This window comes from Eumetopias jubatus, unplaced genomic scaffold, assembly GCF_037043125.1.
Source record: "Eumetopias jubatus isolate StellerSeaLion01/CBP00866 unplaced genomic scaffold, mEumJub1_p1.0 scaffold_8, whole genome shotgun sequence".
NCBI lineage: Eukaryota > Metazoa > Chordata > Mammalia > Carnivora > Otariidae > Eumetopias > Eumetopias jubatus.
In genome coordinates, this window is record NW_028274814.1 from 74,856,058 (window position 1) to 74,884,019 (window position 27,962).

The 27,962-nt window shown below is 42.0% G+C and overlaps 1 protein-coding gene and 1 pseudogene across 5 annotated transcripts in view; both read left to right on the forward strand.

Annotated features, from left to right (window-relative positions):
* The window catches only part of ANO6 (anoctamin 6), a 186,073-nt gene that overhangs the window by 60,174 nt on the left and 97,937 nt on the right, over positions 1-27,962 (forward strand). For 4 of the 5 annotated variants that reach the window (XM_088026014.1, XM_088026012.1, XM_028123129.2 and 1 more), the window contains one exon: positions 9,364-9,443. In XM_088026014.1, coding sequence (XP_087882140.1) covers positions 9,364-9,443 — 80 coding nt within the window. Of the gene's footprint in view, positions 1-9,363; positions 9,444-19,380; positions 19,626-27,962 lie in introns of those variants that run through there. The other variant, XM_028123130.2, reaches the window with a different exon arrangement.
* On the forward strand, positions 16,720-17,916 carry LOC148163735 (spermidine synthase pseudogene; annotated as a pseudogene).

Consider the following 27,962-nt stretch of genomic DNA (forward strand, 5'->3'; position numbering starts at 1 on the left):
TACACTTAAAAAATTGTTAAAATGGAAATTTTTATGTTTTATGTATGTTAGTACAATAAAAAGTTTTTAAGATGGTAAAAGGAACTCATGAATTCAGTTGGAATCTGAGAAGTTTGTGACATACATTGGGCTTTTCTGTAAAAGCATTAGCTAACCTGGTTGGGATGTGAGAATGAATAATGTGATAATTGTTCCCAGCTCTTCAAAAGGAGGCATGTTTAACTTCCAGGTGTATTTTTGGAGCTGAATTATTGGGGGAGGGTTGTGGGAAGAGGGAGAGGCAGTGTGTAAGAGGAGCTAAAACAACTCTAAACATCACAGAACTAGAACAAGATGAAGAAAATTGTGTTTATCAGTGCTCTTCTCAGGGATAATATAGTTATTTGGGGAGGGAAGAAGTCCTTGGAGTTGCCGCTAGGGTAGGGTTGGATGGGTGAGATGCCCAAGCGACTCACTGAAGTGTCCCTCTTTTGTTCCCCTCTGGAGTCCCTTGTGCTATGGGAAGGAACGTGTTCCTGTTTGATACATTGCTGGAGCAGTGGGCAGTGTGGAGGAAAGGCAGAGCGCCTCTTCTTCATACATACCGTCAAAATATTTGGAGAATATTATCTTGGAGGAACACTGTATTGTTAGCCTGCCCTGAGTGTGAACGTACCTCATTGTGGCCCAAGGCAGTATGTTTCTGGAAATAAAAAAAACTGTTATTATGTAAGTAATCAGACTACATTCTGAGGAATTGAAGAGCGCTAGGAACTTTTCTGGAATGACAGAGTTTATAATTCATCCTATCTTTGGTTCACTCACTTATGGAGACTCTGTGTTATATTAGGTATTGTTTCAAATTCTTGAGGAATTTGAGGAAACAAAGTAGAGTAAGACAATGACTTTTCCCCCAAGAGCTCATGGACCAGTGGAGAAGAAGAATGAATCAGGACCATACAGTACGATAAGGGGGACGGAAACCTCTATTTTCCCCAGATTGTATCTTCTGTGGTGGTGGCCAGTTGTGAGAGAGCAACTACCATGTGATTATTTGGGCCTCTGTTCAGTATAAAGCTGCAAATTTGTGTATAATAATCACTCATCTTTATTTCTCTTCCACACTCTAGAAGACCAACTGAAAAATACTGTATTTTAATAACTAATAATGCAAGTTGAGTTTTTGGGCACCTATAGTGATCTGACAGGTTTTACTAAACAATGCAAAGTGCTATAGGAGCATGAAGTTGAGGCAGGTAACTTGGCACATAAATGGTGACATTGGAATAAAAATCTAAAGAAAGGGTAAAATGTGTGTGTGTGTGGGGGGGCAATGAAGGGATGTGCATTCCAGATAGAATGTACTTAGGAGGAGTTTAAAAATAAAAAGGTTAGGGGAGCCTGGGTGGCTCCGTTGGTTAAGTGTCTGCCTTCGGCTCAGGTCATGATCCTGGAGTCCTGGGGTTGAGTCCCCGCATCGGGTTCCCTGCTGAGTGGGGAGTCTGCTTCTCCCTCTCTGCACTCCACCACTCACGTGTGCTTTCTCTCTCTCTCTCTCAAATAAAGTCTTAAAAAATTAAAAAGGATAAAACTTGGTGACTGACCAAACATCAAGTAAGGAAAGGCAAAAGTGAAGGATGACCCCAGCTCTGGCTTAGGTAGTTGAATCAATGTGATTGCAGTCTGTTCATCAAAAATGGCAAGCACAACAGGGGGAAACTTTGAAACAGGGCAGTTTTTACCGTAATATAGGGAGAATATTTATTAATTTTCTAAATTGCCTGATGATAGTACTGAGTTTCAGACATGAGTCAAAAATTTCCTTACCTTAACAAACTTGACATCTTCATGAATGACATTTTCCCCTTTGTCCCTTTTTCTTTCCCCTTCAGCTATTTCTTCCATTTCCAGAATTATCTGAGAGAGAGAAAGAGTACATACAAGAAAGTGAGAGTGCACTTTTGTCTTAAGATGGGAAAAACAGAATTCTAATAGAAACCATCAACTTGAATTTGAAATTGCATTCCAGGAATGATTAGAGGATAATGTCACTTTTTTTTTTTCATTTGACTATTACCATCATTGAGTTGAAGTGCCAGTAACAAGCTGGGGTAAAAAAAAAATTGTCCATCCAGATTCAGAAAAATGAGGAGACATTTCCTGAGTCACGTCTCTTTTCGTTGCGAGTAGTAGCCAGTGGTGCCTAGGACATTGAGGTCATTCAAAAATATCTGCTGAGTTAATGTTATTTTTTTTTACACTTGAATTTATTTTATGAAAAAGAATAGTCAAGGTGAAAAGTCAGGGGGGAAACTTGGTGCCTAACAAGGTTAGGAATGTGAAGATTGAAGTAAAAAAAAAATAATAGCCAATATTTATATAGTACTTAACACTTTTCAAGTCACTTTTATCTGTGTGTCACTTAATTCGTTCTCCACAATGACCTTCTGATGCAGGTATTATAATCTGTACTTTATTGATGAGGAAACAGATTTAGGGTTAAATGCTGTACCTGAAGCCACAGAGTTATGCTGTGTAGAGGTCTTACAATTCAAGTGCACTGCCCTGGGTGGTGAACTACAGCCATCTCAGCCTTGAAAGAAACTCTCCTGTCTGAGCGCCTGGGTGGCTCAGTTGGTTAAGCAACTGCCTTAGGCTCAGGTCATGATCCTGGAGTCCCGGGATCGAGTCCCACATCGGGCTCCCTGCTGAGCAGGGAGTCTGCTTCTCCCTCTGACCCTCTTCCCTCTCGTGCTCTCTATCTCTCATTCTCTCTCAAATAAATAATAAAATAAAATCTTTGAAAAAAAAAAAAAGAAACTCTCCTGTCTTTGTGTTTTATGTTTCATTATTAACTTTCTTTTCATTTATGGTGACTCTTTGGCCTCATTTTAGAATCTCATTTAATATGACAGGATCTGTAATCTGCAGGCTTACAACCTATGGATAATATGGGAAATAGATTTTCCCCTACTTAATTGTCACCAAAATACAATAGATCCTGTTAAACTGAGGCCAGAGAAAGAGATACTGGAACCTGAGGATCAGATATGCTTACCCCAGGATGATGCGGGACCTGTTGGGGAAGCTCAGTTGTAAGTGATGTGAGTATAGGGAGACTAAGTGGACTCACATAGTATCTGGAAAGTATGAAGCGTTAGGAAATGGTGGCCCAAGTGTGTAGTTACTTTAAGAATTGCAATGGGTGGGTACTAGCACTCAGGTCAAAGATCAGATGTATGCTGAGACCAGTTTTCAGAGACTTCTGGTCAAATGGGAGAAGAGTTTCAGGTGCAGGACTGCCTGGCAAATCATTAGACATCCTGCCCAATCTGGATATATGAATACATCCTCATTTCCAACGTGAATGGACCATTCCTCTGATATTTCTTTACTTGTACATTCACTAGATCATGACATTCCTGAAGATAGTTTCTGTACTTTTTTCATCTCGATGTTTGTACTCACATCACCTACTTCCATCCTTGGCACATGCATGTCTTTAGCCACTTGCCAGAATGTTGTATCTGTTTACTTATTTGGTGGAGGTGTTCCATTAGTTCTTCCAATTGTCCTGGCTATATTAATGAATTTCACTATACTATTCTATCATTTGTTTTTCAAGATAGGTTGTTGGTTAATATTTATTTGACTTATATATATAATGCTATCTCGATTCCTTTTTTTTTTTTTTAAGATTTTATTTATTTGACAGAGAGAGACACAAGTGAGAGAGGGAACACAAGCAGGGGGAGTGGGAGAGGGAGAAGCAGGCTTCCCGCGGAGCAGGGAGCCTGATGCAGGGGCTGGATCCCAGGACCCTGGGATCATGACCTGAGCCGAAGGCAGATGCTCAGCAACCAAGCCACCCAGGCGCCCTGCTGTCTTGATTCCTTATCAGCTTATATTTAGCAATGGGGAGCCCCTTGGAATTATTTACAGCTGAGGAGACAAATCAGTATATTCAGATACATGTCCAATTCTGGAATTGGACAGAGTCAGATTCTCATTGTGTCACTTTTGGTGGTTGACTTCAGGCAACTAATAACCTCAAATTTTCATCATCTGTGAAAACAAAGATAAAAATAGGATTAAATAAGATCAGAAATTTAGAAGTGCCAAGCATAAAATAACACACTCAGGAAATTTCTGTTTACATTTTTTCATATCTCTGGGTATGTGTACATGAACTTAATTTATATAGTGCTGTATTTTTTTTACAACATGCTTTTGAATTGTCGTTTGTATCCTTTGCACAGCCCTGTGAGATAACAAGGGAAAGTAATTTTACTAACAGCTTCAGATAAACTGAGACTAAGTTATTGCCTAGGATCGTGCAGCTTAAGTTGCAGAATCAGGACTTGAACTCAGTCCATCCCTTTAATCCATGCCCAGTGCCCTTTGCACCAGGTTCATCTATTTTTAACCTGCTGTCTCTCATATATTCACTATGAGTCTGATTATTTCAGTGATCACCGTAATAAATACATCAGTTGGACCCACCCACTTCCACGCTGGTGCTGTTAGATAAAATGTGAATGCCTAATTCTGGTTACTTTTATTGCGAGGGCACTACTTATCAGGCACTTTGTTTTTGAATCATGAATTTCCTGAAAGGTCTTTTTGTTTTTTCTGATGGATAATAGATTGTCTAAGTTACAAAATTATAGATAATGGCTCCTTTTATCACCCACTTTAAATAAGTCAAATTTGCTTTGCTTGCTCTAGAGGTGATCTCTTTCGCAGTGGGATGATAAGTGTTAGTTACTCCATTTCTTCTAATTGACAGACGAGTAATCACATGAATTGCAACTCTCTGGTGAGGTTTCCACTGTGTTATTATGAACCCATTAAAGTGATGAGACCTCTGGCTATTGGGCCCTTCATTTTGTTCTGCCAAAAAAGTCAGAACTAATACCACCAATGACTGGATTGCTTTAATCTTACTATACTTACCTACATGGATAATTTTTAAAAAATATGCTGTTCTTTCACTTTTAACTAATTGTTTTGTGATTAATTACTACATTTTGGAAAAGTAGAATTTTAGTGGGTTTCTTTTGGTCCAATCCCTCAATTGTTTGACTTTTACCTACAGAAACCAATTGATAGATGTGTGTATAGTGTTTTCCAGGGTATTCCTTCAGTATTCCTAAGTCTATGTAGTCTGGCACTCACTAATGAGCTTAAAATTAACATTCATCATGTCTCAATTTCTTTTTCTCAAGAAGAGGGATACTTGCTTGCGGGGTTCTTCTGGGTATCCCCAGGGTCTAACGACACAATGACCGAGTAAAATACAAGCCAGGCAGGGAATGTTCATTGAACCTGACTTTCAGCTGTGCTTTCATTGTACATCCATACAAAATTCCACTGACAGGTCAAGGCCAAAGTTTTTTCATCATATTAGAATAACTAGTTTTCAGGTCTCTAGGCAGCCTTTTGATGAACAGATAACACAGAGGTCACAAAATATCAAATGCTGAAATTAAATGAACTAATCATGAAGCCATTCAAGGTGGTACTTCTGTTGTGTACAGTGAGGCATGTTGACAATACTAAAAGTATATTTCAAAATGGTACATGAAAAATGATTTACATAAGGGAAAAAATTAACATTTTTGCCTTATAAGAATGGTCCCCCCCGATTCTGCCCTATTTTTCATAAAAAGCCCTCAAAGTGTCACCTTGATTTTGACTATTTTTGCTGAGAAATGAACTTTTTCAGCTGTGTTAGATTACCAGAAATGAGACTATCAAACAGTAACAGGAGCCCTTCAGTAGTGGAAGTATAATTATCATATTAGCATCATAAATCATTGCTTCCAAGTACTACAGTAGGTCATGAGAGCGACAGCTGCAGCATTGTTCTACTGTTTCAGTAAAGCCATTTCTGTTTTTATTCACTCAAATTTACAGTTTCTCTTTTGTGTTGACATTAAGCAGTGAATCTATTAGTTTCCGTTACCAGCAGAATAACTAAAACTATAAATAGTTCTATTATTTTCTCTCACAAGTCCTCTCAAGATGCATAGATGCCTTTAATTTGATAAAACATATGGGTAATACATTTTGTTTTTTCTCTGTCTTTCGGCAAATGCGTACTTTAAGCCTTTCCTTAAAAAAAAAAAAAAACAAAACTCGAAAGCAGCTCTGTCCTGTCTTTTGACCTCAGATTCTTAATAGTTAAATTGGGCATCTAATTGTAAGGTAATCCAGATAAGATGCAAAAGTCAGATTGCTCCATGATGTTTACAGTACTCATTTTTAAAAATATCTGCAGTATTACGTTTCAGTGACTTGCTGGTTCTGCCAAAAAAAACCAATGTATCATAAATACCACATAAATACATAATTTTTAATATCTAAATATTATAAAAAGGTTATGTCTTCCTAATGTAAACCAAGCTGCAGAACACCAATTTAAAGCACAATGTCGTAGCCACCAGCCGTAAACACATTTTAGCAAGTTCTAGAAGCAGCCTTCAAGAACGTAATTATCTTGGACAACCGTTATTCTGATGTTGGAGTAAGCCAGTTTATTATGTTACAATTCCCTAAGTGTAACAAGCTGCGCAGTAATTGCCACAGTCCTCTAGGGTTCTCAGAGGCCAGCCCCGTAATTTTGGTTTTGGTTGCAGTTCTGTAGGCTTTGGCCCGCCTAATCTGTTTCTTGTTTCTGCTTTGGTTCCCATTTAGGGGTCTTTGTGATGAACTCAGTTGTTCTGAGAGTGAGAATCACTTGTTTGTGTTGTCATTGCTACTGGCATTTCCTTTCAGTTCATAGGTGTAACCAGTGATCTGAATTTAGTGGACAGGATTCTGGGTAAATCTGAAATCTAATCTAGATATTGGGATGTTTCTTAGTGATGTGCCAAATCTAAGTATCTGGTATAGTTGGATTGTTGCCTGACATTTTGGTTTTGTTGAACAGCCACTTAGAGATCTTTTAATCAGTCTCCCCAATAAGCTTTCTTTTGGGCCACTGAAGTGAATTTTTTCTGGATTGATGGGGATTCAGCCTTTTCCTTCACAAAAGCCTGTAAGGGATTTTTAAAAAAATTAGTATGCATTTTAAAAAGGCACAACAAAGCCAAGATAACATTACACTTTATAAAATTAAAAGTAATTTCTTAACACAATTTAATGCTTATGCCATACTCAATCTTCCTATTTTTGATACACGTCCTTTATAGCTGGTTGGTCCAAGTTAGGATGCAGATGAGTACCATATACTGCTAATGGTTGTTGTGATACTGTGATTTTATATTAAGAAATATATGTTTGGCCTTCCTCAGTTCCTGGCAGGAGCTCCTACAACTCTGGTAACTTCCTAAGTGAGGAGATAGATAAAGGTGCCTTTTGTTATGTTGATGAGGCAACTTTTGGAAAGCCCCTAGGTAGCCCCAGGGTGGGGACTGGTTGTAAGGGGAACCCATCAGGAGATTAGAGGGTTGAACCTTTCAGTCCCACCCTCCGACTTCCAAGGCGGTGGGAGAAGGAAGATTGAATCAATTGCCAATGGCCAGTGATCAATCAATCATGGCTAAGTAATGAAGCATAAGTAAAAACCCAGAGGGCAGGGTCGGAGAGCTTCAGCTACTGTGAACGCATGCCGGTGTGGGGAGAGTGGCGCCTTCGTGAAGAGAGGGCATCAAAGTCCTGTGTCTCTTCTCGTATACCTTGCCTTTGTCCTTCTGGCTATTCATCTGCATCTTTTATAATACCCTTTATAATAAATTGGTAAATGTAAGTAAATGTTTCTCTGAGTTCTGTGAGCCACTCTAGCAAATTAATCAAACCCGAGGGGAGGGTGGTGGGAAACCTCTGATTTTATAGCCAGTCAGTCAGAAGCATGGGTGACAACCTGGGCTTGCTGGGAGCTGTCTTGTGGGACTGAGCCCTTAACCTGTGGTCGGATGCTATCTTCAGGTAGATAGTATCAGAATTCAGGTGATTGGTGGTGTGGGAAAAAAACACACACTGGAGATATGTTTCTTAGGCTCTTTAAATCTCTATCTGCTTTTTTCATGTCATCGATTTATTAAAGAGGCTAGACCTGTTGATAAATTAGAACATTTATTTTAAATTTATTCAAATGTTTATTTAAACATATTTAAATATTTAAGCATATTTAAGTTCATTTAATTAAGAACATTTTCCCTACACAGCCCAAATTACATTGTTAAACTTATCAATATTAATAACTCCTTAATATAATCCAACACTTAATCAATATTCAGATTTTCCCAATTTGTTTTTAAGTCTTCTACATCTGGTTTGTTTAAGCCAGGATCCAGTCTAGAAGCACACACTGCAAATGGTTGTTTTGTTTTGTTTTCTCTGCATCTTTTGATCTGGAACAGTTCCTTTTTTTTTTTTTTTAAGATTTTATTTATTTGACACAGAGAGAGACAGCGAGAGAGGGAACACAAGCAGGGGGAGTGGGAAAGGGAGAGGCAGGCTTCCCGCCGAGCAGGGAGCCCAATGCGGGGCTCCATCTCAGGACCCCGAGATCACGACCTGAGCCGAAGGTAGTCACTTAACCAACTGAGCCACCAGGCACCCCTGGAACAGTTCCTTTTATTCATATCAGGAACTTGTGGACACGATGAGACTAGTGTCTTGCAGAACAACCCAACTTCTGGATTTGGTTCCTTTTTCCCTCCCACACTGTGCTGTCTAGCACAGTGACCACTAGTCACATGTGGTTATTAAGCTGTTGAAATGTGACTATTCCAAATTGAGATGTGTTTTGAGTATAACGTACACATTGGCTTTCTAAGACTTAGTATAAAAAAATGTAAACTATTTCACTAATTTTTTACATTGAATACATGTTCAAATGATAATCTGGGTGTATCAAGTTAAATAAATCATATTACTAAAATTAACTTTACCTGTTTCTTTTCATTTTTGAAATGTACCTACTAGAAAATTTTATTTGGCTCCCAAATATATTTCTAGCAGATAGTGCTGTTGTTCAACAGATCTTAAAACAGAAAATTGCTGCCCCAAAATGACTCCACATCAGTTCTCTGAGATGTAGTTGAAGAGAGAACATTAATAGGCTAACATGTTCCTTAGCTGGAGTTTTACAACATTTAGTTGCAGTGTCCTTCCACGTAGAAGCTAAGTGATTTTCCAGAGTTGATCTAGCCTCGAGCGTTTCAAGACCTAATATCCTATAAGCATAGCATTGTCCAATAGATGGGATAGCTGCTAAAGATTTTGAGTGTCCCTGATAGCTGGAGTGCTAAATAACGTAAAACTGGAGGTGTACCACGGATGCCAAATACAGTTGTAAACCAGTGCTGGTGATTTAAACGCAAAAAGGTGTATGAGCCAATGAAAGTCATGCTTTATTTATTTGTTTATTTCTAGTGTTGGACAACCTCGAACAGACAGCTGTCTCCAGTTTTGGAGCACTGGAAAGTCAGCCTGATTTCCGAACCCCAGAGTTTGTAAGTACTACTACTCCATCTTCAATTCTCACAAAATGGAGAAGGTTTTTTATGGAATCTTGCCCTCAGTGCCTCTAGTTGTGGCATCGGTCTCAGTGGCAGGGCTGTGTATTTGAAGCTCGGGTTGTCTGGGGAACAGGTTACTGAACTACTACAGTGTCTTGGCGTCATGCTCTGTAGGCTTATTCTTTATACTGCTTTGTACCAGCAAATGGGAACTCTTCCTGCAGTAAAGTAGCATCATTACTTCGAAAATTCCTCCTTCATTCATGGGTAGCCTTGCTATCAGTTTTTGTTGTTAGTGACTCTGGAAACCAGTCTTCGCTGAGCACATACAGGTACATTTCACTCTGGAGCCTTTAGTCATACGACCTATATCTATGTATCTTGTAGGGCTAGGACTATTTTGTTGGTTGTTCCTACCAAGAGGGGAACTAAATGCTCTCACTAAATTAGACTCATTAAAGATTAGCCATGGTTCTCACCCTCAAGGAATTAAAAATCTTATTAGATGCTACTGTGATTTTATTAATGCCTTGTTTAAAGAAAATTAAGCACATAGGATGCCATGTGCAGAATGTCCTTATTAAATAGATTTTATTTTAGGCTCATTTGAAGAGGGGGATGGGAAGAAGTGTTTCTCTAACTCATGTACCATATTATTGCACCAGATGTGAAGGAAAAGCATGCCAAGATCCACCTTGATTTACTTATTTTTGCCCCTTGCTGCAAATGGCTTGTCTACCACTTTAGCAAGGCAAAAGTCTTTTTTTGGCTTATTTTCCCAAATGTGTGATATACAGTTGCCACACCAGTAATTGGCAGAGCACAATTGTATTATTGATAGAGACAAAAAAAACAAAAAACAAAACTCATTATGTGCTTTTCCTCTTCTCACTCATTCTTTATGGATTACTTACTCAATTCAGCCAAGAGTAAAGAAACTAGGCAGTGCTCTGGACTGAAAGGGATCGCACGTGAAACTATATCCACAATGCCATTTTATTTCACAGTGTGGGACTCCTGTGGCGTACTAGCAGATTGCCTACTGTGAAAATCACTTGGATGTAATAGAAAGACCTCGTATTCAGTGACTTCCTGTTACATTCAATGAGATTTTCAGTGAAGGAAAATTGTGAATGCCCACCAGTGTATCCTGTATCTTACTTAAAGTAGCAGAGCAGTTTTGTGGTTTTTTTCTAACTTCTACCGTTAGAGCCCCAAAGCAGAATTGACACAGGTATTTCCCATTTGAATTTGAATTTGATACAGACACTCATGGAGCTGGCCCTTTTTTGTTGTATTTTCTAACTGCTGCTTGTTGATACTCTTTAAGCACTATTTCTAATCCAAAAAGAGCCGTGTGCAATAAAGTGCTGATGTGCTTGGCAAACACCTGTATAGTTCACACTGATTCCCTGTGTGAAAATACGAGTATTTTTCCCAGGAACAGATTTCAGTGTACTAGGTTTGAGATTGGCATGCCTCAGCGAGGTTTTTGTAGCAGCAGATAGTCTACACTGGTAATTACACTGGTAATGTTATTCTACCTTCAGTGTTAACTTCGTGACTACCTCATTTTCCTTTTCAAGGGGTGAAGACTGGCGAGTCTAAGAATGACGAGGAGTAGGGCGCCTGGGTGGCTCAGATGGTTAAGCGTCTGCCTTCGGCTCAGGTCATGATCCCAGGGTTCTGGGATTGAGTCCCGCGTCGGGCTCCCTGCTCCTTGGGAGCCTGCTTCTCCCTCTGCCTCTCTCTCTCTCTCTCTCTCTCTCTCTCTCTCTCTCTCTCTCTCTCTCTGTCCTTCATGAATAAATAAATAAAATCTTAAAAAAAAAAAGAATGACGAGGAGTAGAACTTGAGGATCACAGAATACACTTCTGTTTTGAGAGATTTCTCTTAGCAATGGGTCTGAGAACACCTAAGCTGAAAGGAGATTTTTAGGCTAAATCCCCATATTTTTCTTTTTCACTGTCATGCCTCAAGAATATCTAGAGTTATTTCTTGAGGCCACATGAGTTGAAGTTGTGAAGCATGGTTTCCTTATATGTGTGGTTGATACAAGATTTCTGTGTCTGACTATTCTTCTCTAATTGTGTGTTCATGCCATGTTTAGGAAGGAGTCTGTGATGTTCTTGTGCTTTTTAGATGTTTGCACATCCCATTGGCAGGAACCACGTCCATAGCTGCTTGTGTTTTCTCCCCAGGTCACTGTGGCCCCCTGCAATTCCCTTGTTCCCAGATATTTCCCAAACTGCTGCCTCCCTGATAAACAAACAGGAGGCGTATAAGGTGCTTTGAGAACAGAGTCCTCGAGGGAATCAGGCACGACATGTAAGCGAAGCCTTTTTTTTGTAGGCAGAAAGTGACAGCATCCGTGAAAACGGGTGGCTCCGCTGTGTAGGCAGGTGGATTGGGCAGATGCCAGGACAAAACCAGGTACATGCATCCAACCCAAAAATTTAAATCCGAAACAGGGCCACCAGTACAAACCTAGGAGCAGAGGGAGCCTGGAACAAAGCAAAAGCGAAAACAGAAAGAAGATGGAGAAGAATAAAAGGAGCCGAGATATCAGCGCTCTGTTTTTCTCCATCTGGCATTTGGAAGGTGCAGCTGCCGTTTGCTGAGGTGAACTGAAATAAAGCAAGGCGCAGACTGGGTTTGCTCCGGCCTTATTCTCAAATAGTTCAGGTTTTAGAAGGATCAAGAGCCTCGTGTTTTCATACAACAGAGTGTATTTATATAGTTTGGCAAACAGGGAGAACAAAATGCTTATCGTTGTTAGTTTGTTTCCTTCAGGATTTCTGTTTTGCTCTCGTTTGAAACAAGGCCCAGGCGAGCAGTGCCGGTCGAGTAGCCTTGGTTACCAGCATGATAAACACATTAAAGTTTTCCTTCACAGCTCAGGTGTCTGTGATGTGACTAGTCAGGCAAAGCCGGGGCTGCTGCAGAGTCTGCGTACCTCACGGCTACATAAATGCTGTTGCAAAGTCCAGGTGCGGCTTGTTCTCTGGGCGGGAGCGGGGTGGGGGCACGCTGTGCTGCCCAACTATCTGAAATGTTAAGGGGGAGGCGAACCAAGACGGACATAAGGTGCCTGTGTTCTTGCTTGCAAGGAGCTGGGGACGTGTTGGACACAGCCCCACTTGGAGGTGGGGCGGATGTGTGGATGGGGCTCACGGTGAAAGGGGCCTGGAGGAATGCTGGCTTTATAGAGAGTAACTGGGTCATCTCATTGTGGTAGGAAACCAGCTCGATCCCGGTTTGGTTTTTTGTTTGAGCGTGGTGAAAATCTGTTTGTGATCTGCTTTATTAACTTAATATTTCATCCTGAATAGTGTCCCACACTGTTGTTTTCCCAGGTGTATGGAGATATGATTGACATGCAGCACTCTGAAGGCTTAAGGTGTACAGGTCCATGCTATTTGTTTCCTCTGACATTATTGTTATCATCTCTCAGTTCTGTTCCCTTGTGTTGATGAACTATAATTAAGCACGCTGTAACTTTTCACAGCAATTAGTTCAAGGGGGATCTAGTCAAGGAAACGGTGACATAGCCAGATGCTCTGGAACCCTGTGATTGCTGGCTGTCATGTAGGGACATGGGCTCTGGAAATAGGCTAGGTTCATGAGGACAAGTACCAGACTCTGGAGAAGGGATTTGGCCAAAGGGAGGCTGGGGACTGAGTATCTGAGACCCAGATAACTTTTTTAGAGTTCAGACTTTGAAGCAGAGGCTGCAGAATGAGGCAGTCTGGCTAGAACCCAGGATGGGGAGCTATCAATGTGGTAATGGAGCAGATAAAGGTTTTTCTGCAGTGTGGTAGCATGCAGATGCCGGGCAGCCTAGGCTTCCCCTGGTGCTCTCACTCTCAGGTCTGCTTAAGAGCAAAGGTGATCTGAGGGGTTAGTCCAGGGGCTTATTATCAGTCATGGCGGGCCCAGAGGACCCCAGGTTCATTCCAAGCCCCAAGGAGTAGGGAAAAAGTAGAGGAAAGGTTGAGTAATGGTCAGGGCTCTTTCTAGAAACCCTGACCCTTTTGGTACTGACCCAGGAACCTGGGTGCACCAGGGGTGAGGAATGGGGTGTGGGGAGGAACTCCAGTGGAGTGAATCTGCTTGTAACTAGCTGGATGGAAGCCAGGCTATGGTCAACACAAAAACACATGGAAGGAAAGGAAAGGCTAAGGAATTACATTTTATGATCCGAGTCTTGCTAATTATATCCCCCTTTCCATCCTTTCCAGAACTTGAGGTTTATGTCTAACTCTCCTGGCTTTTAGAGGCAGGAAGATTCTAACCACCTCTTGTTTTCATGCCGATTGATGCTGTTTTCCTTGGTTTTGCTTCTGCCAAATTTGCAGTAAATAATAAGAGTTTAGGCTCGCAAAAGAGTATTAGGATTATAATAGAATAAGCCAGGGAAGATGATGAGAAACTACAGAATTTAGAAAGACCAAGCTGGGGTATAGACTCAGGAAGATGAGGATCAAAGTGGAGCAAAAACGTGTCCCCTTTGTTCCACAGTCGTGCTTATGCAGAAAGAAGGAAGTCTGAATAGTCATTATCCTGTTTGGGATTTTGTTGTAACTGGCTCCCTTTCTGAGGGGAGATGCTACTTTACAGAAAATACCGTTGATTTTCTGAAATTCAAGTTTGATTGCATTTAACTAGATGATAATATATTGTGATCCCCAAGAGTTAAAATATTAATCAACTATTTGAGGCACTATAGTGAATAATAGAAAAAATATCCCTGTACTTGTGGAGCTTACATTTTGGTGGGGGAGACATAAAAGACAAAATAAATAAGATACATAATATGACACGACCTGGTAAGTCCTTTAGAGAAGAGTGAAGGAAGGATTATACGTATGTGTTGGGGGTGTGGGTGATGGCTATGGTTTTAAATAGAGTGGTTCAGGGAATATCTCAGGAATAGGGTATGCACAAGGTGACAAGTGAAAAGACTTGAAAGCCGGGGTACTACAGCAAACTGTTTGGAAATCTAGATGCAGGGCATTCCAGGCAGAAGGAATAACATAGACAAAGGTCTTTAGGTAGAAGTTTGAGATACGTTTGCGGAAATGGAAGGAGGCCAGTGTGATGAGCAGAATGAAATGTGGATATAGTAGATAGTGGGGGCTTCATAGGCCGTTGTAAACACTTTGGTTTTACTCTGAATGAGTTGGTAAGCAATTAAGGGTAAGCCTTTGGAGGATAACCTGGGGGGTTTTGAGCAGAGAAATGACTTGACTGCCCTGCCCTGTGTTTTAACAGGAATACTTTGGCTGTGTTGAGAATAGATTACAGAGGACTATAAGCAAAACAGGGAGACCTCTTGGACTTTTCAGGAACCCAGGTGAGAGGTGATGGTGGCTTGGTCCTGAGTGTTAATTATGGTGTTAGCAAGACATACTCAAATTCTCAGTATGTTTTGAAGGTAGAACCAATAGGATTTGTTGACTGATTAGACATGAGATGTGAGAGAAAGAGTAGTCAAAGATGACTCCAAGGTTTTTGACGTGGGGGGCTGTGGAAGGAGCAGTTTGAGGGGAGGATATGTAGAGGAAAATAAAAATTCTGTTTTCAGCATGTGAAATCTGAGACATCCAAGTGGAGATGTCAGTATGCAGTAAAATATACGGGTCTGGAGTTAAAGAGAGGGGTCCAGCTAGAGATGCGGGGATTGTCAGCACACAGGTGGTATTTGAGTCTGTGGCACTGACTGAGACCAGCAAGGGGTGAGATAAGGAGACCCTGGACTGAGCCCTGGGGGGACTCCAGTGTTCACAAGTCAGGGGTCTGAGGAAGAATCTGCAGAGGGAAGGAGGAGTGCGGTTGGAGGAAAATGAGGAGAGTCCTGGGAGCCACATGAAGAAAGTATAAAGTCGGAGGAAACGACCAAATCTGCTGAGGAGGATGGGAAATTGAATTTAGCAGTGTGGAAGAGATCTGGACGAGAGAAATCTCAGCTGAACCGTGGTGTACAAAACTAGAGAGGATTGAATACAGTATGGGAGAAGAGGAATCAGATACACAGCATTTATTTATTCATTCATTTATTTATTTATTTTTCTTTATTTTTTTTTAATTAACATATAATGTATTATTTGTTTCAGGGGTATGGGTCTGTGAGTCATCAGTCTTACACAATTCACAGCGCTCAGCACAGCACACACCCTCCTCAGTGTCCATCATCCAGCTACCCCATCCCTCCGACCCCCCACCACTCCAGCAACCCTCAGTTTGCTTCCTGAGATTACGAGTCTCTCATGGTTTGTCTCCCTCTCTGGTTTCGTCTTGTTTCATTTTTTCCTCCCTTCCCCTATGATCCTCTGTCTTGTTTCTCAAATTCCTCATATCAGTGAGATCATATGATACTTGTCTTTCTCTGATTGACTTACTTCGCTTAGCATAATACCCTCTAGTTCAATCCACGTCTTGCAAATGGCAAGATTTCATTCTTTTTGATGGCTGAGTAATATTCCAGTGTGTGTGTGTGTGTGTGTGTGTGTGTGTGTGTGTGTGTGCGCGCGCGCGTGTGTGTGTGTGTGTGCGCGCACGCGCGTGTGTGTGTGTGTGTCTTCTTTATCCATTCATCTGTCAATGGACATCTTGGCTCTTTCCATGGACATTGCTGCTATAAACATTGGGGTGCATGTGCCCCTTCAGATCACTACATTTGTATCTTTGGATAAATACCCGGTAGTGCAGTTGCTGGGTCACAGGGTAGCTCTATTTTCAACTTTTTCCAGAGTGGCTGCCCCAGCTTGCATTCCCACTCCCACAGTGTAGGAGTGTTCCCCTTTCTCCACAGCCTTGTCAACATCTGTTCCTTCCTGACTTGTTAATTTTAGCCATGCTGACTGGTGTGAGGTGATTACCTCATTGTGGTTTTGATTTGGATTTCCCTGATGCCAAGTGATGTTGAGCACTTTTTCATGTGTCTGTTGGCCATTTGGATGTCTTCTTTGGAAAAATGTCTGTTCATGTCTTCTGCCCATTTCTTGATTGGATTATTTGTTCTTTGGGTGTTGAGTTTGAAAAGTTCTTTATAGATTTTGGATACTAGCCCTTTATCTGATATGTCATTTGCAAACATCTTTTCCCATTCTCTTGGTTGTCTTTTGGTTTTGTTGACAGATACACAGCATTTAGATAACACTTTCAATTTTTTTTTTTTTCTGAACATGAATGCAGAACAAGGGGTTATTATGTGTTAGGATGAAGGGAGGTTTTTTTTTTTTTTTTTTTTTTTTAGTTAGTGTGAAGATGACAGGAGTTGCTCCCACCCCCGGCCAGGTTAGGCTGTAGCACAGGCGGTAGGCGGAGCTGGTCCCTTCCTGTTGCAGCTGTGTGCAGCCTTCAGTCCAGGTCCCCTCGTCACCCTTCAGCTTTGCAGCCTGGCCTGGATTATCCTTGTCTTCTGTAGTAAGAGCTATGGCAACATGCTAGTGTTGGCTGGCATCATCCAGTGCACAGAGAGGGACGAGTTCTTCTACCGGGAGATGATAGCCAACCTGCCCCTCTGTAGCCATCCCAACCCATGCAAGGTGCTGGTCATCGGGGCTGGGGACGAGGGTGTCCTGCAGGAGGTGGTGAAGCGTTCCTCCATGGAGTCTGCCTGTGGTCCAGTGTGAAATTGACAAGGATGTCATTCAGGTCTCTAAGAGGTTCCTGCCAGGCATGGCTGTGGGCGGCTGCAGCCCCAAGCTGACCCTACACGTGGGTGATGGTTTTGAGTTCACAAAACAGAACCAGGACGCCTTCGATGTTGTCATCACTGACTCCTCAGACCCCGTGGACTCTGCCAAGACTCTCTTCAAGGAATCCTATTACCAGCTCATGAAGGTGGCCCTCAAGAATGAGGAGTGTCGTCTGCCAGGGCGAGTGTCAGTGGCTGCACCCGGACCTCATCAAGAGATGAGGCGGTTTTGCAAGTCGCTCTTCCCTCTGGTGACTTCCACTTACTGCACCATCTTCCCTCTGGTGACTTCCACTTACTGCACCATCCCCAGCTACCCCAGTGACCTGATTGGCTTCATGCTGTGCAGCAAAAATCTGAGCACCAACTTCCAGAAGCTCCTGAAGCAGCTGACATGGAAGCAGGTGGAACAGATGCAGCTGAACTACTACAACTCTGATGTGTACCAGCAGGGCCCCATCCTGTCTGAGCGCGCTGCCCGGGCCCTGAGGGATGTGAGCGGAGCCCGCTGCTGCTGCCCATGCTGCCCAGGACCTCGGGCCAGGGAGCCTTGGGGATGGCTGGGCGTGACAAGTGCAGGACAAGACTCCTTGCCCCACCGGCGTGTCCACCAAGCAAATGTTATAGGCCCCGGGATGCTGCCTGGTGTGCCCTGCTGGGCGGACCGTCTGTCTCTCTCTCAATGTGGTGGTCAGCCCCCAAGCCTATACCAGCTATGTACAGGAAAAAAGAAAAGATGGCAGGAATTTCTGTTCGTAAGGTGATGGAAATTAATCCAATAGGGAGAGAAAATATGATGATGCGGGAGTGAGAAAGAAGGATTTCTGGAATGACATCCTTGAGAAGGCAAGAAAGGGATGGAATCTGGTCCCTATGTGGAGAGGTTGGACACCCCCCATGGCTATAGAGGTAGTTCATTCTTAGAAGTAGGAGGAAAACCAGTGTATTGGCCACCCAGGTGGAATTAGTTCAGTTACTGGTATTCAGTGGGTGTTACTGGTTTATGGCTTTATGCTAGTAGGAGCTTGTTGAAATTTTTTCTTGATTGCTTCTTATTTACCAGTGAAATGAGAAGCAAAACATTAGCGAAGATTGAGGAAGGAAGAAGAGATGAAGAGACCTAAAGGGGGAGGAGAAGGTGTCTGAGAGTGAAAGCTCTGGGAAGTGCAGTTTGATTTCCTGGCAGCACTAAGAGCCCACTTGAGGTTCACGGTCATGATGGGTGTGTGCCTTCCCCATTCAAGTACAGCTTTGGAGAACAGGTGTACAATAGGCAGTGAATTTGATTTAACCAATTTGGGGGTTTCTTTAAGTCAGTTCAGTGAAGCAAGACAAGGCTAAGAGAGTTTTAGGGTCTTTGCCAGAGATGAAGGACCAGGGACATGAGTAGGATGAGGCAATAGGATCAGGAGAGTTAGACCTTAGTGGGGTTTGATAATTTTTGCAGTTGGGGTATTGGAGAGAGTGGACTGGAAAAATAGGAAGAGGTAGTTGGAGAGTCAGGATCTTTCTAACTAAGGGAGGAATCACAGTAACCAGTACAGACAAGGTCTGGGATATGTGCATTGGAATGAGGGTCTGGGGCAGGGTAGAGTTGCAAGGACAGGGTGTTGGAAGGTGTGGAGATGGAAATCCCCAAGAATGATGTCAGAAGAAATGTCTTGGAGGGGTTGACAGTGAGGCAGGGCTTAAATCTCTAAGGAATGAGGGGGAGTGACTCAGGGATCAGTAGATGGCTGCCAAAGGAGATGACCAGAGAGGTAGGAGAGAAATCTGAAGAATGGCAGGATAGAAGCTAAGAAGCAGATGACATGGTGAGTAGTTCTGGGTGTTGTGTAGGGATCCAGTCATAGCAGGATTTCTCAGCCTCAGCACCACTAACATTTTGGGCTGGGTTTCTCTTTGTTGTGGGAGCTGCCCTGTGCATTGTGGGATGTTTAGCAGCATCACTGGCCCCTACCCATGGGGTCCATCTCCCCAGCAAAGGTCCCTCTCCCCAGCAGTGACAACCACATACGCCCAGACATTGTTAAATGTTCCCTGGGAACAAAATTGCCCTCATTTAAGAACCAGTGAGTTAAATGAATACTGAAAAAGCATTAGGGTCACTGGTGTCCTTATGTAGAGCTGTTTCTAGGGAGTGCTGGGGATGCCACTCTCACCCAGTTTGGAATGGACTGTGGAATAAGCAGGAGAAAAAAATAGGAAATCCTGACTTCTCTTTCCAGGAGCTTGACTTTGAAGGGCTGGAGGATGAGCAGTAAGTGGAGGAGACTGAGAACCAGAGATGCTATCCTTCCATCAGATGGAGCCCTGAGCAGCTTTAAATATTGATGAGAAGGATCTGTGTGAGGGGAACAACTGACTCTAGAGGAAAGAGTGGCTTTGACCTGAGCTGTGGAATGGTTTGTAGATGTGGAGGAGTCCAGGTTCTATGGGAGGAGCAGTGTCTCCAAAGATACAGGAACAGCAGGTGGGTGTTACTGGTTTATGGCTTTGTTGGAGAGAAGCAGAGGGAGTTCTCATCCAACCACGTCCATTTTCAGCTGCTGAGAGTGAAGAGAACAGAGTGCTGGGGTGACGGAGGAGTGGGGAGGGAGTTGGTGCTTTGAAGCAGTTGTGGAGAGTGGGAGGAATGGAAGACCCATCTGGCTTGGAAAACCGAGGAAAAGTACTAGGATGTCTGGGCAGTGGTGAGGGCCTGCGTGGGGGCCGGTGAGCCTGAATTACAAACAATACCAGCCTGCCCTGCTCTGGTTTCTCTGGCAGCACTCAGACACCCAAGAAAGCAGGTCGCAGGCTTCGGCCCCCAGTTGGGGCTTTACTAGATGGTCCTGATGGAAAGTGCAGAATATTGGCAAGCTTGGGAAATGTGACCTTACGGAAGGAAGGGAGGCAAGGAAACACGAATCTGCAGATTGTCTAGAAAAAGTCATGGGGCCTCTGAGGTCACTGGGAAATGAGGAGGAGATGTTAGTTGTGGTCAGAAAGGGGGATCTCTGAGGAAGTGGGTTTGGAAAGAGAATTTTTCAAGTGATGACAAGGTCCAGGGTGGGACCATGGAAGTTAGTGCGTGCAAGGGAGGACATCACTAGTGTCAAGTTACTAAGGGGCCCAGGGGCCCAGTCATGTCTGTGGGTGCAGACATCGTTCTGGATGAGGGAGAACTTGGAATGGGGAGGGCAGTGTGAGTCAGGGGCCGGATTTTCCACAGACAGGGGCAGTAGGAGCTGCCAGGTAGGAGACAATCGGCTCTGGGAAGCTCAGGGGCTTACGCTGCTTGCGTGGACCGAAGGGGCCAACAACACTGGGGACCAACGGTCTGGCCGTGACCTCTAGAATAAGGTGAATGTCAGCCTTACTTCCTTGCCCCGACCGTGAAAGGTACGAAAGAATAATCAGAACCAGCTGCCCGTAGGTCTGCATAGTTTTGTTTCCAGACGTTGTTTCAAAGTCGTCAGTCAAGTTTTATTTCAGAGTGGTGTCCAGGATCTGTTTTAATCTCCATCTCCCCCTCCCCCAGAAATCCAGACTTCATTTTGGTGATTTCTGGCTTAACTGGCCCTGAAGCAAATGAATTGGTGCTGGGGCTATTGAAGGAGATTATGGTTTATTTTATGGACAGTCCAGAGTCTGTCTGGCTAATTTCAGAAACCCAACCAAAGTCCCAAAGGTCTGCCTCAAGATCCTAGGATCTTCAGAACCTGGAAGACTGGGAATAAGGCAGGACCCTTCTTCTCAAACATTTCTTGGATTTGTACTTGGGTCTCCTACAAAGAAATAGGACAGCTTTGCTTTGTGGCTTTTGGCACTAAGTTCACCAAACTAAAAGAGAAAAGGAACTCACCAACAAAAGGAAACCAAACAAAGGAACATGGATTTAGCAAAAGAACTCTCAGAAGAAGAAATGAGACCAAAGATAGGTGAGTAAGAACGGCTGAATTGGCCCATTTGCTATTGTAGGAATTCACATGGCATTTCAACTTTGAGAGCATTTCTTGCATTCGAGAGCAAAAGGTGAGGGAATGTGTACTTTGCCTGAATATGGAGGGAAGGGGACCTACTCATTTGCTCTATGTGGTTGATTCAGAAGCTACATTTGTGGATTTGTTAGGGTTGGAGGGTATGAGCAAAAATAGGCTAGTATGCAAAGTCTCAGTCAGAAATTTCTTTCTGAATAATCACTTCTTTGGAATGCAGAATGTATTTTCCCAGAGAAACAGTCATAAATGGTGATTGGGCTTCTAGGCCCAGCCAGGCCAGACCAGCTAAGGCCAGTTTAACGCAGAGAGTTAACAAAATTATCATTCTGTACTAATAATCCTCTGGAACACTCCAATCTTATTTTTTCCATTATTACTAAAATTTTAGAATAAATGTAAAGTCCAGAGTGAGTGTGTTGAGTGGAAGCTTGTGGAAAAAATGCTTAGTATGGTGAGTGAATGAAAGTAGGATTGATTTTTGAGTTATGTTAGATTTTGAAGCAGTGTTCTAAAACTTGAAGACAGTTTAAAGGGAAAAGAGCTTATCAGCTTCTATATTCCTTTTGTCTTTTCTACTAAGTAAGGTGAACTTTTTTTTTTTTTAGTTTGGAAAGGTTCAAGCCCTGGGAGAGAGCTATAGAAGCCCATGCTGCATGAGACTGTTGTAGAAAGGAAATATCGTTATTCCAAATGAGTTTAAATTTTTTAGCTAGAAGGATTACATATCAACCAGGTATTAAAAGAACATGTTGGGGGCGCCTGGGTGGCTCAGTCATTTAAGCGTCTGCCTTCAGCTCAGGTCATGATCCCAGGGTCCTGGGATGGAGCTTGCATCAGGCTCCTTGCTCAGAGGGGAGCCTGCTTCTCCCTCTCCCTCTCCCTGCTGCTCCCCCTGCTTGTGCTCTCTCTCTCTCTCTGTCAAATACATTAAAAAAAAAAAAAAAAAAAAAAAACGTGGATTTGCTCATGGAACCACAGTTGGGAATCTGGAGGTGATATGGGGGCCAGGACAAATACCAGAATCATAGAGGGACCAATATAATAGTTTTCCAGAAGGGGTGGGGTTAGAGTAGAAGTTGGACATAGACTGAATTCTGATAAATGGAGACATTGACCCTGGAGTATTAATCTCCAGGAATATTACAGAATGAGATTTTTAAGCAGATGGTTTGTGAACATTAAAAAAGGAAAGGTTATCAGGAACCAATGTGAGTTCAATAAAAATAAGTCCTGTCAAACTGAGTACATTACCTTCTTCTTCTTTTTTTTTAATGGGAGTGATTATAATGGTAGAACAGGAGAAAGCCACAGACATTTTTGTGTTTTTTTAATTGAAGTATAGTTGACACATTTTTGCAAGTTTTGATTTTAGCAAATGATGTGAAAAAGATTGCATTTAAATACAGAATGAAGAAATGTGGACCTAGTGAGAGTATACTTATCTGGGCAATTGATTTTACCAAGACTGTGGAACAATGGTAGAAATCAATTCCTAGAGGAGACAAGAATCAATATGAATTAAAGTAAGCGCCTGCTCCCTAATTCACAAATATCTGCTGCCTAAGTACAGATTGTAAGAGCTGAGGCTAAATGACTGATCATGTGAAAAGGCTAGGTATTTGCCTAATTAAACTTAGTATGAATCAAGCTTGTAATAATAATGTCAAAAAGTTAATGCAAGTCTAGGTTGCATTCATACCTATGTGTCCAGAACAAAGAAAGTACTAGGCCTCTCCTGTTCAGTATCAGTAAAGCCACCCGCCATTCTGGGTGCTCCATTTTAAGGGGAGGGGGCATGTTGATTCGAGAAAACCAACATAGGAGTGGATCCTGACACTTAGGCAAGAGTATGACATCAAATTTAAATATTTGATGATAGTAATTGGTGGATGGAGTTGCAAAATACAGTATTAAGACCCATGAATAGAAGGTATATACAGGCAGACAGTTCATTTCGGTAGAAAGACCTTCTCATAATTGGAGTACCTTAATTCCTTGGAGGAGTTCGAATATAGACAGACTGGGTAACAATCTAGGCAGATGATGTATGCTTGAACCGGGACACGTCAGTGGGGATGGGAAGGAAGGGCATACATGTTTTATGTGTAGCAGGACTTGGTAGCGGAAGGCAAGCAGGGAATGAGAGAAAGACAGGATGTTTCTGGGAATATACCACCCTAGTAAGTTATATGTGGCTCACTGATGTATCTGAGTTGCTTTTGTTTTATTTTTTTTCCCCTCCTGTAACCTATCATTATCATCAGCCAAATTTCCTCCTTGTAACAGTGTTCATTCTGCTGCTTTTATTCCCCTATTTTCAGAAAGCCTTGACTGAAATGCCTTGTGAATTCTTGCCCCACAGAGTATCCCATTTGAAATTCAGTGAGCTATCCATTATCTGGGGAAATGTCAAAATTAATTTGACAAAAGCAGGCATGAGGAAAGCAGGGAGCCCTGGGCATTCTGAACAAAGATGTGATATCAGTATTTACCATGGAACTCATTTGATTATAAGTCATCTAGAAGCATGCCACAGTAATGGCCAGAAAAGCCCACAGAAGCAAAAGAATTTGAGTTAAAGTTGAGAGTCTGCTGGTAAAAAACCTGACTGTGCCATGACCTAAAAAACAGCATTAATGGAAGAAGTTGTAATAAAAATTTAAAGAGAAACACAGAACTTGGCAGAAATGTATACGCAGAATGAATTCATAGGATTCCTGGAAAATTGAAAAGGAGAGACCTGTGGGATTTCAACTGTAGCTGCCCCCCCCCCCACATTTTGAATTTGTAATTAATTTGGAAGGCTTAAGGGCTTTGGAAAGATGATTTAAAATCCCTTTATTTCTGAAGTCCTACTAGTTAACCCTGGCTTTCCTTATTTTGACAAATAATAATAAAAAGTGCATCTTTACTATAAGCCTCAAATGTATTCCTTAAGTCTGTCTCGGTTAAAAAAAAAAAAAACGAAAAGAGACTATAAGATATGCTTTTACTCAGAAAACTCTAATGGCTCCTTCAAAAGGAAAATGCATTTACAGTTCCTTCTCCCAAGTCACTTTTTGAAATGTAGATTAATGTGGCCTGACAGATTGTAATAACTACCAAAGAGCATTTTCATTAATTATAAGGAGCAAACCAATAATATAGATCTTTACAATGTTAGTATGAATTAGAATAGATCAAGTTGAGACCATACTTGTGGCTGGAGTAAAATTTGACTGCTAAGTCCAAATCCCCTAAGATAAAAGCACATAATGAAAATGTTGACAGACCATTCAGGGATACTAATGGTATCATCAGCATTTCATGGTTTTTCAGTAGTTGTAAGTGTTTTTAAAAAGTAAATATACTGTCTTGTGAAATAAGAAGGTTGAAGAAGAGAGGTGAATGAGAGGAGGCACTTTTGAGACTTTGATTCAGTGTTTTTACTTAAAAGAAAAATTTTTTTTTCTTTTTTGTAAAAGAAAGTCATTCTAAAAGTGCCCCCAGGAAGCTGAGTACAAGATGGAATTCCAGGGAATTAGAAGCCTTCTGTCCCTGTGCAGTTCTGCTCTTGGTCCCCTGTGGGAAGTTGCTTTTTCTTTTAGGACCCCGTCTCCTCATGTAAAAAAGCAGAAAAATCAGCCCATTTCCTCACTGGGGTGTTGTTCCATGACTGCACGGTGATTGAAAAGCATTTTAGCTATCTTAAAAGCCTATTCATAAAATAATAATACGGTAAGAAGTCTTATCTAACATTTATGGATGTTTATAGTTGGCAACACAGATTGCAGGTATGGGGATGGCCAGCCTCAAAGTGACCACAGCCCAGCATTGCTCAGCCCAGCCATACCCCAGCCCTTCCCCTTTGAATGAACTCACACTGTGTTGGCATCAAGAATCGGTTCTGTTCTCCCTAGAAGAGCACAGAGGGGCATTTTGTTTTGTTTTTTCCTCACATATTTTTTATTATTTTCTTAATTATGTTAATAACCATATGTTACATCATTAGTTTTTGATGTAGTGTTCCATGACTCATTGTTTGCGTATAACACCCAGTGCTCCATGCAGTACATGCCCTCTTTAATACCCATCACCAGGCTAACCCCCCACCCCCCTCCCCTCTAGAACCCTCAGTTTGTTGCTCAGAGTCCATACAGAGGGGCATTTTTGACTTACACTTCTGAGGAAAGTAGTTACAGGCATTGGGTATCTACCAGATTATCTGTGGGGTGAGAATTAATCCTACTCAGCAATGTTATAAAATATCAATGGTACAGTCTATCAATAAATAAATATGTCAGGCACTTACCAACACTTGCTAATAGGATTTTCAATTGAACTAGAAATAAGAGCTGTTTAAATTATGCACTATTTTGAATAAACTCCCATCAGCTTCACTAAATTTTGCTTTAAAATTTTCATTTATTCATTCATTTAATATTTATTAATCAATGTGCTTCAAGGAATACCAAGCAGTATATCTCAGTGTTTCCCCTCAAGGCCAATAGTGGGGGTACTGTTACCTCTGTCCCCTGCACATTGTCTTATTAATTGACAAATGTTAGTCCTGCAACTGATGCTGATTAGTTGTTTCAGTGAAAGATTATGAGGCAATGTGCAGTGTTTGATGAGTTCCAGCGGCACTTAAATAGAAGTCTAGAGGAGCTTGGTTAGGATCATAGTTCTCAACTCTTGATTGTGCCTCAGCATTCCCTAGAGAGCTCTTTTAAAAAGTGAAGGTCCAAGCTGACCTTCATGTGCTGATTGTGCTCTTGGTTAGAACCTGAATATGTTTATATCAAGTTTACGAAGGTGACTCTCATGTGCAGCCATTTTTAAGAACCATTATCTTTGAGAATTCACGTTTGTAATTTTGAAGGCTGTGGTGGTATATGGCTCAGCCCTGAAGGGTACATTTCACTAGGTCCTGCAATCCGTACTAAAAGGTGCTCTAATCCAGAAAACAATAGGATATATACATACGTACACACACGTACATACACATTCAATTATGTATGTATGTATCTGTATCTATATATATACACACACACAAATTTATTAAACAGACCTAGGGGCGCCTGGGTGGCTCAGTCATTAAGCGTCTGCCTTCGTCTCAGGTCATGATCCCAGGGTCCTGGGATCGAGCCCCGCATTGGGCTCCCTGCTCCGCAGGAAGCCTTCTTCTCCCTCTCCCACTCCCTGTGCTTGTGTTCCCTCTTTCACTGTGTCTCTCTCTGTCAAATAAATAAATAAAATCTTAAATAAATAAAAAATAAACAGACCTAGCTGAAGGAATTGGTTTATGCAGTGTGGAGTCTATTTCATAGAGCATGCTGGCCAGAAGAGCAGGCTGGGAACTCTGGGGCAGGGGTGGCTCCTGCATTCCGTAAGGAAGAACTTCTTTTTCTCAGAGAAGCTTGAGGATTTTTTTTTTTTTAAGACCAGTCAACTGATTAGGTGAGTCTCACCTAGATCACTGAGGATAACAACCTTTCCTTTTGTTGTTGTTGTTGTAGTAGGAAATATTTAATTTTAATTTTGTTTTTTTAAACTTAAATTTACTTAGTCAACATATAGTAGTTCATCATTAGTTTCTGATGTAGTGTTCGATGATTGGAAATATTTTAATCTTGAGTAAGAATAACGATCTTTGTAGGAGCATTTAGTGAGAAAGTTGCCAAACTTTTTGTTCCACACACACGTACAGAGAGAGATACCTGTATGTATACATATATACATATAGAGAAAGAGAAAGCAAGAGAGAGAAAGATTTATTATACAAATTAGCTTGCATGGGGGCACCTGGGTGGCTCAGTTGGTTAAGTGACTGCCTTCGGCTCAGGTCATGATCCCAGGGTCCTGGGATCGAGCCCCGCTTCAGGCTCCCTGCTCGGTCAGAAGCCTGCTTCTCCCTCTCCCTCTCCCCCTGCTTGTGTTCCCTCTCATGCTGTCTCTCTTTCTCTCTCTCTGTCAAATAAATAAATAAAATCTTAAAAAAAAAAAAAAATTAGCTTGCACGATTGTGGATGTTGAGAAGTCCCCTGATCTGCTGTCTGCAAGCTGGAAACCCAGGAAAAGCCAGTGACATAGTGTCAGTCTCAGTCCAAAGGCCTGAAAACCAGGAGAACCAACGGTGTGAGTTCTGGACCAAATCTCAAGGCTGGAAAACCATAGGGCGGATGGTGTAAGTCCCAGTCTCAGGCCAGGAGAAGACCAGTGTCCCACCTGAACAGTTGGGCAGACTCTGAATATTTTACAGTGCAGCTGCTACTTTAATAACCAGTTTGTGATGTAAATATTTAAGATCACTTAAGTCATTAAGAGTGCTTTTTTTAAATGGCTTGTATCATACATTTTATTTTTGTTTTTATTGTTTTTAAAGATTTTATTTATTTGAGAGAGAGAGAGCATGACAGAGAGAGAGCACACAAGCAGTGGGGAGAGGCCAGAGGCAGAGGGAGAAGCAGGCTCCCCGCTGAGCAGGGAGCCCGATGGGGGGCTCGATCCCAGGACCCTGGGATCATGACCTGAGCCGAAGGCAGACGCTTAATAACTGAGCCACCCACGCACTCTGTATCATACATTTTCTAATAGAAATATGTCATTATAACCTTTCCTTTAAAGTCAACTGACCGTACATGTTAACCACATCTACAAAGTACGTACCTTCACAGCAACACCTAGATTAGTGTTCGACTGCATAACAGTACTGAGGCTAGCCAAGCTGACGCACAAACCTAACCATCCCAGTGGCTGTAGTACAGGAGAGTATCCTAACCGCATGAACCAGTGAACGGAAGTGGAAAAGAGTAAGATGTGTCCAGTTTGTATTGAGTGTAGAGTTG